Raw genomic sequence first — 15,309 nt, 5'->3', positions numbered from 1 at the left:
TTGAGGGCGCGGCGGAAAGTAAAGAGATCCGGAATCATCCGGATCTCGGGGGGTAGATCGTTCCAGAGGACGGGGGCACCCACAGAGAAGGCCCTCCCCCTGGGGGTCGCCAGCCTACATTGCTTGGCCGACGGCACCCTGAGGAGGCCCACTCTGTGGGAGCGTACCGGTCTATGGGAGGGAATCTGTGGCAGAAGGCAGTCTCGGAGATAACCAGGTCCTATGCCATGGAGCACCTTAAAGGTGGTAACTAACACCTTAAAGCGCACCCGGAAGGCCACTGGTAACCAGTGCAGCTCGCGCAGCAGCGGTGTTACATGGGAGCGACGAGTCCCTCCCATGTAAAAGTTCAACCGTAGCTAGGTGCTTTGAATAAAATGTATTACATGTGTTTTCTTTATTGACTCATTTAATCTCAAATTCCTGTTTGCCTTTCAATGAAATGTGATGTCATTTATTGTTTGGCACGGAGAGAACTCTGTGCCAATTGGACATCTCCAGTGGGCCATTTTTGAAGGTAGCATTTTATGTGCATGGATATTGATGTCCTCTTTGGCTTCTGGACAGTGCGGTGGCTCAGCAGTTAAGATACTGAACTTGTCAGCTGGAAAGCTGACAGCCCAGGTTCGAGACCTCAGCACCATGCAACAGGGCGAGCTCCCGTCCTCATCCCACTTCCTGCCAACCAGCAGTTTGAATGCGAGTAGATAAATAGGTACCACTCTGATGGGAAGGTAACAGCACTCCATGATGACACACTGACCACATGACTGTGGAAATGTCTTTGAACAGCGCTGGCTCCATGGCATATTGTGGGCAATGACTAGCGGAGTTCCACAGGAACTCTTTGCCTATTTTTTTTACCTTTGGCTTCTGACACAGAAGATATCTGCGTTGATGCCCATGTTTGTTTTTTAATTATTTTTAGGAAAAGATTGTCAGTTCCTCTCTTAGTTCAACATCAGTATCTGATGGAAGACGGCATGACTCCTTGACTGTTTTAAATAGAACCTGGTTTCACCTGGCTAGAAAAGCTGCAAGAAAAGCCCCCCCCCATTTACTGTTAAACTGTATCTGGCCCATTTCTTTAGTCTCTTAAAATTTTCAATAAAACAGAGATGAGGTAGACATTTTATAGGTTAAGTGAACTTTTTCAATCATCCAAACCAGAAATTGATATCAAGAGTTTTCACTCTTTTATCTCAGACTTCTGCTTTCACATACTTTTCTCAGAAAAATGAAATAAGTACTGCTTGGGTCCTGCTTGAATTTGCCCCTTCTTGTTTTTTGCATTGTGGGGTCCGCAGTTTTGCATTTTGCCCCCCACTTCGTCCGGTCTGCAGCGCTGGCGGGGCCTCGGCCTTTGATGTGTATGTCCTCGCGCAAGCAGTCCACCCATTGCTTTTTGGGTCGTCCTTGGGGCTGTCAGCCTCTGGGCTGAGGACAAGCGGCTGCCTCCTGAAGGAAGGCTCAGCCGGGCTAGAGATGCCTTCAGCAGGTGCGGGCTACCTGCCCCTGGCCCCAGTCCTGGTTGACAAGGGAGTGGAATTCAGCCGTTGGTAATTAACAAATGGAAGCATTTCACTTTGTAAATTTGGGAGTTAAGGTGGGCATTCTTTTTTATTTTTTAATGTAATTATTGAAGAAATGTTTAAGATGAATTATACTGGAAAAGAAATGATGAATAATGAACAGGTAGGACAGAAAAAGAAAAGTCTTTTGACAGTGGTTATAAATGAATTTATATTTTACCCTCTGTCCTGGGTTATCATTTCTTTAATATACTTTTTATTGAAGATATTTTAACAAGATTAAAAACTATATAAACATTAGAAAAGAAACAAAGAAAATAAGGAAGAGTAGTGAATAATTATGAAAGAAAAAAGAACAAAAAGATAGACACCCTTCTTTCTTGATAGCCACCATTCCGTTGAAAACTTGTATTTATTACTAATATCAAAGAACTAATATTTGGCTGTACTATAAAATGGTAAAATTGTATTTGTGACCTGTGGCAATGCTCTGCCACTTCTCCCGATAGGCAGAAGCTCCACATCTAAAGAGTCAGGGAGCTTTGCCACAGAAGAAAAAATGGTAAACTCTGAAAGAGGCAAGTTGAAGCTTTATGTCCAGAAGGAAGAAGGAACAAGTTCTACTCTTCTGTCATAGGAGGGTTAGTGCTGCCACTCAAAAGATGTTTGCAGGTAATGGGAGATTCTCTGAAGGGCAGAGGAGAAGAAGAAGGGCAGTACTTACAGGAAGCCCTGGGCCAGTGGGAGGTCTACAAAATCCCTGGGGTGGAAAACCTACCTGATTCAGTCTCTGATTGTATTCTTGTGAAGCCCTTAGAGCAGGATGAGATGCAGCCGTGATTCCTTGTCACTTTCAAGCATATGGACTCCTGGTAAAGGCTGGCTTCTCCTAAATCACCTACTAATGCTTTTTTTTCTGATTTTCTCTTTTGCCTCCAAAGGCTGGAAACTGGAAGGGACCATGTTCTGCCTATTGACTATTATTTCCCACCCCAGAAGACATGCTTGATATGTGGGGACGAAGCTTCAGGATGCCACTATGGAGCTCTGACCTGTGGAAGCTGTAAAGTCTTTTTCAAAAGGGCAGCTGAAGGTAATTAATTCTTAATGTATTTGTCCATTGGCGAATGAGAATGCTAGGGTCTGTATCACTGGAAAGATCGCCTCAGACACTATTGTTGACTAAAATACTGCAGAATATGGCTTGCTTGTGTGAAGGGTCCACCATCAGAGATGGGCCCCATGGATAAGCGTCCTCTGCCTAATTGAGACCAGAGTATCTTGGATTACAGTCCGCTCCAATCGCCCGTTCTCTAGTTTTTTTCTCCCACAGATCTCCCAGGGTAGAAGGCTCTTGCCAGAGGGGCGAAAGGGGCAGATTTCCACCTCCCCCTTACTTTCCCCAGCCTTTTGTTCTTGCGGAGAAATGAGATGAATTGAGTTGGGGAAAGGACTGGAGCTGTGCTTTCATTATATCCCCCCCCCATGAAAACAGGATGATAGTTAACTAGTAAGTCATAAATTCACCATGCTTACCCCAAAGGTGATTTTACCTCATTGGCAGCTCTTAATTCAGTGATTGGTGTAGTTTTTATTCCTCGTTAAGCTGAATGGAGAGAAAGTATCTTGAGTTTTAAATTTTAAAGGAAGAGAAAGGGCCCAGCAGTTCTATGTCGATATATTTGGTAATATAAGTACTGCTATAAATCAAAGTAACACAGCTGCAATTTTCAGAGGGCATCTAACCGGCACCAGTCATAATTTTTCTCTTAACATGAACATCCACTAAAGCACTGGCTTCTGGCAATAATCAGTCATCTACTGGTTTTTATGATATCATTTAGCAAAGAAGCACTTCTTGGCCAAGCAGCCAATGCACTTGTGATTGGACGTCAGCCGTGTTCCCTCTGATATATTTTCCTTTCAATCATTAGGGAGGTTTCTGTGCTTCAATTCTGGCACAACATTTGTAACTGTGCCTCAGATACTTACCCGAAATCTGCTGGAACCATTGAGATGGATTTGCTAAAAGCTAAAAGCTCTTTGAGTTTCTGTATTTCTGGACACATCACAGATTGTGAGCATGTCAATGGCCTCTCATTTCAAACATCTGGGAGAACTATACCTGACTTGCCTCTTTGGCTATCAAAGAAGTGTACTGATTTATTTACTTAGCCTGCTTCTCCCCAGTGAAGTGGCAGAGGCCAGAGAAGGATCCTTCTGCGAGATTGGTGGAATGGCCTTGGCAGAGAGTAGCAGGGCCCCAGAGTAAAACGTGGACCATCTCAAGTAGCTAAAGACAGAGGACAGTCTGAACAGCAGTGCTTTTTTGTTCATCTAGCTTGGAGATTAAAAGTAATAATAACACAATTATCCCAGCCATATAAAAAAAAAAAACCAAACACGATCCAGGTCCAGCCCTTAATGGAACATGAGATTTACTTATTCTCTGTATCACCTGCAAACAAGACCTCTTTAGTCTCATACGTTTGCTGCTCCCAGCGGGTCTTCCTTCCTCTTTTTTGCTCCTCTATCTCCCTTTATTTAGTCAGACATCTCTTTGTGGGATCTTGTCTTTTACCAAAATCTTTCCTTGCTTGTCTCACAATGTGAGCAACAAAATTTTCTGTTTGAAAATCAGGCCTGTGTTATTTTGTTCTTAGCAGTTTAGTCTCTTCTCTGGGAACAGGAAAAGTGACGCTGGTGATGATTCCACCTTTTGGACTCAAGGCTATATTGTGCATCATTTGGCTCTGATATTATAGTGGATGTGGGTCAGATCCAGTGATTTTCTCCAGGAGTAACGAGGAATCTCCAGTTCTTCTAAAAGCCTTTTATTCTGTATTAGCATAAAGTAAAATAAATATCTCCCATATTTTGGAAATAGGGGGGAATGGAGGAATAGATTATTTGACTTTAAAAATGCTTTCTTCTTATGATGTCTTTGAGAGGAAAACCAAACTGGATTTATAAACCATTTCCTAATGACTTTCTCTTCATCTCCTATGTAACTAACAAATACTTGTACTGTTCAATCTCCGGTGCTCTTGCTTTGCAAAATTATTTCAGCCCTTTGGATGCCATTCCCTCTGCCAAAAAAAGACATAAGAACAAAAAAGGCATAATTGGTTTGCAAATGTCACATGGAAGGATTTCAGAAGAGAATTAAGAGTAAGCAGTGAGGGAAGATCCTCTGGTTAATTTGCAGATGGAAGGAAGAGCTTAGAACATTATCAGAGTTGGAAGGGACCATGGAGGTCTTCTAGTCCAACCCCCTGCTCAAGCAGGAGACAAATGGCTGTCCAGTCTCTTCTTAAAAACCTCTTTGAACTTTGAACGGTCACTAAATGAACTGTTGTAAGTCGAGAATGACCTGCAACAGAATTGGAAGGGACCTTGCAGGTCTTCTAATCCAACCTTCTGCTCAAGCAGGAGACCTTGTACCATTCCAGGTAAGTGGCTGTCCAGTCTCTTCTTAAACGACTCCAGTGATGAAGCACCCCCAACTTCTGAAGGAAAGATGTTCCATTGATTAATTGTTCTCACTGTCAAGAAATTTCTCCTTAGTTCTAGGTTGCTTTTCTCCTTGGTTAGTTTACATCTGTTGCTTCTTGTTCTGATTTCTGTTGCTTTGGGAAATAGCTTGATGCCCTCTTCTTTGTGGCAGCCCCTCAAATATTGGAACACTATTACCCAGTCCTTCTTTTTATTAGACTAGTCATACCCAATTCCTGTAACCGTTTTTCATATGTTTAGTCATCAGTCCCCTAATCATATTTGTTGCTCTTCTCTGCATTCTTTCCAGAGTCTCAACATCTTTTTTATATTGTGGCGACCAAAAATGGATGCAGTATTCCAAGTGTGGTCTTAGCAAGGCATTGTAAAGTGGTACTAATACATCACATGATCTTGATTCTATCCCTCTGAAAATACAACATAGGATTTTATTGGCTTTTGGGGTGGCTGTTGCACACTGCTGGCTCAGATTTAAGTGATCATCCACTAGGACTCCAAGTTCCCTCTCACCGTTACTGCTTAGAATAGAATAGAGCTGGAAGGGACCTTGGAGGTCTTCTAGTTCAGCCCCCTGCTCAAGCAAGAGAAACTATCCCATCTCAGACAAGTGACTGTCTAGCCTCTTTTTAAAAATCTCCAGTGATGGAGTGCTCACGATTTCTGGCGGCAAGCCGTTGATTGATTGATTTATTATATTATATTTATACCCCGCCCTTCTCCCGGAGGACTCAGGGCGGCTTACCGCCAGTTTAAAAACAGTTTGATACAAATAAAAAATACAAAATTTAAGAGAATAATTAAAAATAAATATTTAAATAGGCCGCTTCTACTAAAATTTAATTAAAACCAATTTAAAATACCCCTAGGCCAGTCCTGCCCGCTGAAACAACCAAGTCTTGAGGGCGCGGCGGAAGGAGGGGAGATCCGGAATCACCCGGATCTCTGGGGGCAGCTCGTTCCAGAGGGTGGGTGCTCCGACAGAGAAGGCTCTCCCCCTGGGGGTCGCCAGCCGGCACTGTCTGGTTGACGGCACCCTGAGNCGGTCTCGGAGGTAACCAGGTCCGATGCCATGGCGCGCTTTAAAGATGATAATCAACACCTTGAAGCGCACTCGGAAGGCCACAGGCAGCCAGTGCAGCTCGCGCAGCAGCGGCGTTACATGGGAGCGACGAGTCACTCCCATCACCGCCCGCGCGGCCGCATTCTGGACTAACTGGAGCCTCCGAGTGCTCCTCAAGGAGCTGGTTAATTGTCCTCACTGTCAGGAAGGTTCTCCTTAATTCCAGGTTGCTTCTCTCTTTGATCAGTTTCCAACCATTGTTTCTTGTCCTGCCCTCTGGTGCTTTGGAGAATAATTCTTTGTGGCAGCCCCTCAAATACTGGAATACTGCTATCATGTGTCCCCTATTTCTTCTTTTCTTTAGACTACCAAACCCAAGTCCCGCAGCTGTTCTTCGTATGTTTTAGTCTCCAGGCCTTTGATCACCTTTGTTGCTCTTCTCTGAATTTTTTCCAAACTCTGAACATCTTTTTTGTGATATGGGGACCAAAATTGGCTGCGGTATTCCAGGTGTGGTTTACTATGGTTTTATAAAGCGGTACTAATACTTCACGTGATCTTGATTCTATGCCTCTGTTTATACAATCCAGGACTGTATTAGCTTTTTTGGCAGCTGCTGCACACTGCTGGCTCATGGTCAAGTGATTGTCCACTAGGACTCCAAGGTCCCTCTCACAGTTATTGTTTTTAAGCCAGGTCTCGCCTAATCTGTACTTGTACCTCCTTTGATTTTTCCTGCATAAATGTAAAACTTTGCTTTTCTCCACATTGAAACTTATTTTGTTGGATAGGGCCCATTGTTCAAGTCTGTCAAGATCTTTTTGGATCCTGAGCTTGTCTTCTGGAGTATTAGTTACTCCTGCCAGTTTAGTGTCATCTGCAAATTTAATGAGATCCCCTTCTATTCCCTCATCTAAGTCATTAATGAAGATACTGCCCTGGGCATAAGACAGAACCTTGTGGTACCCCACTGCTTCATATGTGTGAATGTATCAGGACCACAGACACTGAAGAAGACTTGAATGAAGTGTGTCAGCCTCAAATGACCACAGCACTAGCTTCCTGAAAAATCCTGAAAGACAATGAGCTGCTTCTATAGGCTATACTCATATGAGACCTGAAGTGTCTCCTCCAAATAATTTTCAAGGTTTGCATATGTCTAGAGATATACTTCTTCGGATGTCTGACCAGAACTTTATATGTGTCTGAGCAAGTGTTAAATGTTAAATTGAAGGCCTTGGACAAAATACATTCTCTTCAAATGTTGGCTTTACTGAAATTGATTTGGATGGCAGTGATAGCATTTTCAGGGTGGTGCATCTATTTTTCAAATGGCAGTAATAGATATTACTCAGAAAATACCTGTGAATGGACTGAATGCTGACTCTCCAGCTTTTATTTGTGTCACCACCTCCACCCTTCCTTGCCTCAAAGACATGGAGTTGCACATTGTAATTGTCAAAGCATTTGATAAGCCTAATTTGGGCCTTTTATAGGATTCAAGAGTTTTCCTGGAGATCTGGCAGGTAGTTTGACCGAGGCCTTAGTTACCACCTGGAATAGGTGTGTCTCAAGAGCCTTGGATTGGTATCTCCCTGTTTGCCAGTCCTTGGGGCTCTCTGGTTTTGTGAGGAGGTCCAGGAAATGAAAGAAAGAAAAGGCCACTTAGAGCGCTGGTGGAGAAAGATGATGAGAGACTTGACTGAATACTAGGGATTATATCAAGGCACTCTTATTATACTCAGATGCTACAGAGGTCAAGAATACATATTATTTATAGACAAGCCTCAATGTGCCCTCTTCCTGAACTTCATTTGATGAGAGGCAGCATGCCTTCTCTGTCCTAGTGCCTGCCCACTGGAATCGCACCTCCCAGAAGTTTGAGTGGCCTCAATACTGTCATCCTTTAGACTGGCCTTGAATCCCTGGGCAGTGAGTTAGGGACCTATGTGCTTTTCATGAGCTGGGTATACAAGGCCTTGGGTTAACACCTTCTTTTTCTTTTTTCTTGGATTTGTAAGTTCTGTACTGTCATAGTCCTTAGTGAGAGACTGCCTGCTTGCAGGTTCTCTCTGTCCTTCCCTGGAAAGAATTGGCACCCCGAGTCAGGAATCACCAGGCAGTGGAATAGTGACTGGAAGTTGGAAGACCTTTTAGACCTGCTATTTTCAGCACACAACTAAGTATAGACCTGCCTATATTTAGCTGCTGGAGAGATAACTTTAATCTTTCTGAATGTCTCCTTGGGTTGTTGTTCATTCTGTTTTTTAAGACTTCAGAAATAATTCTTTAATCATGAAGACAATTCTTCTCCATCTTGTAACTGGGAGGAAAAGCTGTATGGTTTTCATTGAGAAGCAAAGTAGTAAAAAGTTGTTGTATTGGACAAGAGAGCATAAATAACAGGCTGTGCAGGTTCAAAGGAGCTTATCTTGGGACTCATAAGAGCTGTGAGTTGTAAATCTTTTTTCCACACTTCTGGTGTGCCTTATACAGCCATGGAGTGGAATCCTTCCCTCCCTTCCCCTCCCCTCCCCTCCCTTGTATGCCAGTGTACAGGTCCCTGAAATAGTGCAGAAAAAAATATGTGTCTTAAAACAGAATCAGAAGAAAATCTTGTATCTGGCAGAATCAGTGGCAGGGTCCTTCTGCTTCCATAAGTGTCTTGAGAGAAGGAATGCCTAGCAAGCACACTGATTGCTGGCTGCAGCTCCACATTTTAGGGAAGCCACATATCCAAGGGAGAGACAGAGCTTAGGGTCTGCTTTGTATGCAAACCCTCCAAGTGGGATCTTTGCCATCTGTAGGTGAGCTTGGAAAAAGCCCAGCCCCACATCCTGCCAGCCAATATAGAGAACTGAGTTTGGATGGACCAAAGTCTGAGTTGGTAGGAAGATGTTTCCTGTAAATCTGTTCTGGAAACCTTTTCCTGATGGATCATGTCAAGTTGTCAAAGTCAGGAAACAGATTTTACCAATAAGGGCAGATGGGTACCCACGGCTTATAGGATAGCAGACTTTTTTCATACCAGGAGGTATACCTGGGGACGCCCTTGAACAGCATCCAGAAGCTTCAGCTGGTGCAGAATGTGGGCCTCTGGGCCATGAGCTGTGTTGTTTGCCAGGCTGCCTCTGGGCTCATTTCGAGGTGCCGATTTTGACCTTGAAAGCCCTTTATGACCTGGGGCCGGGTTGCTTGAGAGGCTGCCTCTCCTGGATGTCATCCACTTGTTCCTTCAGATCTGACAAGAGAGAGATGCTACAGGGCCCACCTCTCAGGGAAGCACTCTTGGCAGACCCAAGGAGGTGGGCCTTCTCTGCCATGGCACCTGCCTTCTGGAACATTCCCCTCCCCCCAAAATGATGTCACCTCTTATTTTCTGGAAGTCCTTCAAGACCTGGCTGTGTCATCAGGCCAGGGGCTCTCAGGAGACTGGTGAGATCTTGAGGTGGCTCCATTGCTGGCAAATCTCTTGTGTATGATTTCTTTTTTAAAATGAAAATGACCGTGTTTAACATGTTTATGGTTTTTATATTTTTTTGCTATATGCCATCTGGAGTCACTTCTTGTGATATGTGCAGCTATATAAATTTAATAAATAGGCAATGTTAAGCAGCTGTTTGTTATGCAAAAGACTCCCGTTCAGTCATTTACAATTGACGGTGCTATTTTTCTGTGTGTCTTTGTCTTCTGATCATTTCTTGACTGTGGGTCATTTTCATTATCTTCTTTGGCACACACTGCAAACATTGTAAATTAAACTGAGGTAACCAGCTGCCTTCAAACAATCTCCTCTAACACCCTAACGTAGTGCTTAGGCCAAGGCATACTTGGAAAGGGAGGACTGTGCTGGTTTCACTTAAACTGTACCCACCTCTGCTGTGTGGCATTGATTTCAGTTGGACTTCCATTTGCAGAGCCTGGGGTGCAACCCCATTTTTTTAGACAAAAGTACTGAGCCAGAGTTCTATCTGTACCCTTATTTGAAGGGCAGAGAAGCACCCAGGTTCATTTTATGGCACTCCCATTTAATGCCAAGCTTTCAGGAGATCCAGCACTAAATCTGGCTGGTCATATTTAACAAAATTTTGGGGAGTAGAGGTTTCTTGCAAAGGCACAATTGGGTATCAAGCTATGAAACCTGCTGCCTTTAGGACCGCTGCCTGCTTCTAGCTTGCCTACAGAGTGGGGGGAGAGAGGGGAAGAAGTTTGGATCCACAAGTTTCCTTATCATCGTGAGAGCTGAAGAGTCGTTGTTTCTTCTCATAATAATTACCGGGAGATGCACTGGACAATGTGATCTGAACTGTCAGAGAGGGGAGGAGAAGATTTGTTCTTTTAATTACCTGCTTCCCACCCTTTCTTCAGAGCTAGCGTTCACCTTAATCCTACTGGTTTGTTGTTGCTCAGTAAAGCATACATTAGAGAAGGCAATGACTCTGATGTTTTTCTTAGTTGGGCTTTTCAGCCGGAGCTTGACCTTGGGATCCTAACAGTTATGCTGAAAAGGCATCAGCCTCTTCCCAGGTTCCTGTTCCCAGAGTCATTTTACAGAATGTCCAGAGAAAAGCTGAAAAGCTGAATAGCTACCAGATGATCAGGTGCAATACTACTGCAACACTACTACTACTACTACTACTACTACTACTACTACTACTACTACTACTACTACTACCACCACCACCACCACCACTACCACTACCACCACTACTGTAAAGGGAATAATAAAAATCATGGCTTCATTCTTTCCATTCCTGTGGAACAAGTTCAGTTTAATCATGTAAGGACCTGCCCCAACTGGTTCCTCAGGAAAGTAAAACTCTTGACTTCTTTGACGTTAATCAAAAGAACTTTTACGGAGGGAAAGTGGATGCAAAAAAGTCAGGCAGAATCCCACAAAAAGCAATTCTTCCATTTCTCCAAACCCAGCCTCCCCCCCCCCCCCATCAGTCCACCGGCAGCCAATGTGATGCAGCAAGGTTGTTTTGAAAATGCTGAGATGCTGGGTAGGTAACAAGTCACTCTCAGGGCAGGACGGCCTTGGAACCAGGCTGGAACTGTCTGGGAAGGAGTCTGCTCCATCTCCGAAGACAATCCCCCTCTCTAATTCCCAGCGGTTACAGCAAAAGGGAAAGCATGTGAAGAATGCCAGCAACCTTCCTCCCCACCCCTCCAACCGAATGGCAGGACACCAGCATGGTGGATCTGTCAGTCAGTCACAATGTGTGCAGTCTTGTGAGCAATGGCCCAAAGTTTTCATTGACTGCAAATACTTTGTTTTCCCATGCACTGTGGCAGTGGCTCAGAGTAAAAGCTATGCAATTGTGGAGTGGAAATGGTATTGCATATCGGATTTATTACTATCTTGGATGTAGTAACAGTGCACTATATTAAGGATTTATGTATATATACATACATGCAAGTGCTAGGTTCTTAGGGCAAGCTGCAGATTTCATCATTCAGTTGATCAAAAATGAGTGTTTTCTCTGCTGTGATGATAACCAAATCTATTGGTTACCTAGAGAACAGACTATGAGGCAGATTAAAGTTGAGCCCAAATGTGCTACATCAGCAGAGGGCACATGGGTAAATATGTTGTAGAAGCACACAATGTACGCAAGTAACTGTGATTTGCCTAATCACCCTCCTCCACAAAAGCATTACAAACACTCTTCACTCATCATCCACTATCAGAGCCAATGCTGTTGGCCAATCGAAGGTTCTCTGAAAGGAACTGACCATTAAGCCCATGTTTCTTGTGTCATTCTACCTCACAAAGCTGTTGGAATTGGGGACCCTGACATCCAGCTGAGAGCCACACATCCTGGGTTACATAAACAGAGGCATAGAATCAAAATCACGCGAAATATTAGTACCACTTTAGAAAACCCTAGTAAGACCACACCTGGAATATTGCAACCAATTCTAGTCACCATACTACAAAAAAGATGTTGAGACTTTGGAAAAAGTTCAGAGAAGAGCAACTAAGATGATCAAAAGTCTGGAGACTAAAACATATGAAGAACGGCTGCAGGATTTGGATTTGGATTTGGCTAGTCTAAAGAAAAGAAAAAACGGGCAACATGATAGCAGTATTCCAGTATTTGAGGGGCTGCCATAAAGAAGAGGGGGTCAAACTATTTTCCAAAGCACCAGAGGACAAGACAAGAAACAATGGTTGGAAACTGATCAAAGAGAGAAGCAACCTGGAATTAAGGAGAAACTTCCTGACAGTGAGGACAATTAACCAGTGGAATAGCTTGCCCCCATCACTGGAGGTTTTTTAGAAGAGACTGGACAGTCACTTGTCTGAGATACCGTAGTATAGGTTCTCCTGCTTGAGCAGGGGGCTGGACTAGAAGACCTCCAAGGGCCCATTCTATTCTATTCTATTCTATTCTATTCTCAGAAGGGTAAAAGTGTGGGCATTGCTTGTTTCCTGCATGATCAAATTGAAAGCATATTCTCTAGAGTTGCCAGGTGTCCACTATTTGAGCGGACAGTCCACTTTTTCACATTATGTTCACTATTTTTTTCCACAAAATAGTGGACATTTTTTTTATTCAAAAGCTTTATGATGAAATGGTACGTAATCTAAAGCTGTACAGTCTAAGAGAATAAGGATAGGAGAATCGCGTTTTGTCTTTTTTTTTCATAAGTTAGAATGAGACAAAGATCAAATATTTTTTTACTACTTAACCCCCCCCCCCCGCTTGTCCGCTATTTTTTGGGAGCAGACCTGGCAACCCTAATATTCTCAAGAGGGATTGAAGAATGCAACCTCAAGACCTGTAGCGTATTTCTCAAAGGAAGTAGTAACATCTGCCATATTTATGGGTAACAAATGAATGCATTTACAAAGCATTAGCAGAGCCTGGGCACTCTTGCCTTGGCTAAGGCCTCCCTAGGAAACAGACAGTTCACATACTTGAGTGAAAATTTGAAATCTATTTTTATTGGTCTGTACTGTACAAATAATGCCAAATATCTGAAGACTGCCCTCCTTGGATCCTTAGGGAAAGTGGGAATTCTTATCTTCTACTAATTCATTTTTAGGATAATCTATGGTGTTGCTTCCCTATCTATATTGATTCTGTAAATATTTATCTTCCAAGTTGATATATCCATGCAGGGAGGCCTAGAAACATTTAGGAACTTGATCAGTATTTTCTAGCTAGAGAATGTAAAAATATTTACAGTTTGATCTGTAATAAATTTAATCTTCCCAAAAGGATCTCCTTTGTAAACAACTGAGCCAAAATCCTGAGCTCCAGGGCAGGGGTCATAGCAATTAAGAATTCCTATTTCTCTCAGTGGTACAGAACAGTTTTTCTGCAGCACTGTAATGTGGGCTTACAAATCTCTGTAAGGAACTAGACATGTTTGAGGATCTACAGCTGCTAACCCCACTCTTGCCAGTCTGGGAGGTCTGTGGTTGAGCATTGCATATTTGGGTGAGCTGTCCAGAATTCTTCAGCCACTTCTACAAGTACACAGCTGTTTGGGAATATATGTAGGGACTAGAGTTTACATTTTTCTTTCTTTCTGTACTTTCCTTTCTTTAACTTTAATTATTTTTCATTAGTCGTTGCATTTTTAAACTTCTAATAAAAGTATTACTTAAAAAAATAAAAGACTTCATTGCCTCTGTTTCCATTTCCTATATCTTTAAGATGTTGTTGTAACTCTGCTTATTGTCTCTTCCAACAGCTCTCTGCAACGGGATTTTTCTTCTTCTTAGCTTTGGCTTCTCTTCTTGGCAATTTGCACAGTTTGTTCCAGCAGGTTGTTTTTTTTTCCAGTTTCTTCATTTTTGCGATTCTTTTTTTTTCACATTAATCTTTAATAATTTAAGTTCATTCTGTAATTGTTCTGGTCATCAGTGAAGTGCAGAATTTCAAAGAGATTCTTGATGTTCTTCTTGAAAATGGTAGGTATATTGTGGAATATTCTTCTTATTTAACTTAATTTGAAACTTGAGCAGTTCATGATTTATTCCACAGTTAGCACTTGCCTATGTCTTCGATACTATAATTTAGTTCCTCTGCCTCCTTTTAGTAATAATATTTTCAATTTGGTTGCTATATGTCTGGTGATATCCATGTATAGAGGCATTTTGGTTATTTGAAGAGAGTGATAGCTATGAAGAAATCATTGGAGTGGCAGAAATTGATAAGTCAGCCTCCTGCTTCATTTTGCTTTCATATGCCAAAATATCCAACTCTATTTTCTTCTTCCATGTTTCTAACTTTAATATTTCAGCCTCCAATCACAAACGGCACATCTTGCTTCCATAGTCTGTTCATTCAAACCAATCTTGATCTTTAAACTCATCGCCCTCCTCTTCTGCATTAGTGGTTGCAGCATAAACTTGAATGATCACCCTATGAAAGGGATGTCATTGGTGGTTTTGTAGCCAAATACTGTTGGTTCTTCCTAAATAGTTCTCAGCATTTCTTGCATCTGCAGAATGTCGCACAGGTGCCATGTTCAGGGTCACCCTTGGGAAGGAGGGCTCAGAAGACCCTCTTCAGGGCCACCTGGAAGAGTTTGTGCAATGCCCCATGGATAAAATCGCTTTGGTTCATTCTCGGTTGGAGTCCAAGCATAGTGCATCTCCAGGGAATGGACTTACTCTGTTATCTAGGAGCAATTTGATTCTGTTGGACCTGAAGAGGTGGACATTCTTTGGCTGACGGGATCTGTAGCATGCCCACTCTATGTATTATGGTGGGATGGGTAGAGACTCTTGAAAAAAATGTGATCCCTTAGGTATCCTAGTCCCAAACAATGTAGGGCTTTATAGGTAACCACCAGCATTTTGAATTGCACCCCAAAACACACTAGTAGCCAGTGCAGCTCATGCAGGAGTGGTGTTACCTACTCCTAGTGGTATCTTATGATTATCACTTGTTTGTTGTATCTTATGATTTATGATTGTATCATATTATTTATGATTTATCACTTTATTGCTTGTATGTATACTGAGAGCTTATACATCAGAGACAAATTTCTTGTGTGTTCAATCAACTTGACCAATATAGAACAATCAATGAGGTGTCAGTTCAATAACCACTTTTAAATATTAACTCACTTTTAAGTGAGAACAATTAATCAATAGAACAGCTTGCCTCCAGAAATAGTGGGTGCCTCATTACTGGAGGTTTTCAAGAAGAGACTTGGCAGCCATTTGGCTGAAAT

The 15,309-nt window shown here is 42.6% G+C and overlaps 1 protein-coding gene across 3 annotated transcripts in view; it reads left to right on the top strand.

Moving 5' to 3' along the window:
• The window catches only part of AR (androgen receptor), a 181,650-nt gene that overhangs the window by 72,104 nt on the left and 94,237 nt on the right, over positions 1-15,309 (top strand). For all 3 annotated transcript variants that reach the window (XM_029283479.1, XM_015812712.1, XM_015812711.1), the window contains one exon: positions 2,474-2,625. In XM_029283479.1, coding sequence (XP_029139312.1) covers positions 2,474-2,625 — 152 coding nt within the window. The remainder of the gene's footprint in view (positions 1-2,473; positions 2,626-15,309) is intronic.

This window comes from Protobothrops mucrosquamatus, unplaced genomic scaffold, assembly GCF_001527695.2.
Source record: "Protobothrops mucrosquamatus isolate PMUCROS unplaced genomic scaffold, P.Mucros_1.0 scaffold108, whole genome shotgun sequence".
Classification (NCBI taxonomy): domain Eukaryota; kingdom Metazoa; phylum Chordata; class Lepidosauria; order Squamata; family Viperidae; genus Protobothrops; species Protobothrops mucrosquamatus.
The sequence above is the reverse complement of the archived record's forward strand: the minus strand, read 5'-3'. Positions and strand labels throughout refer to the sequence as shown.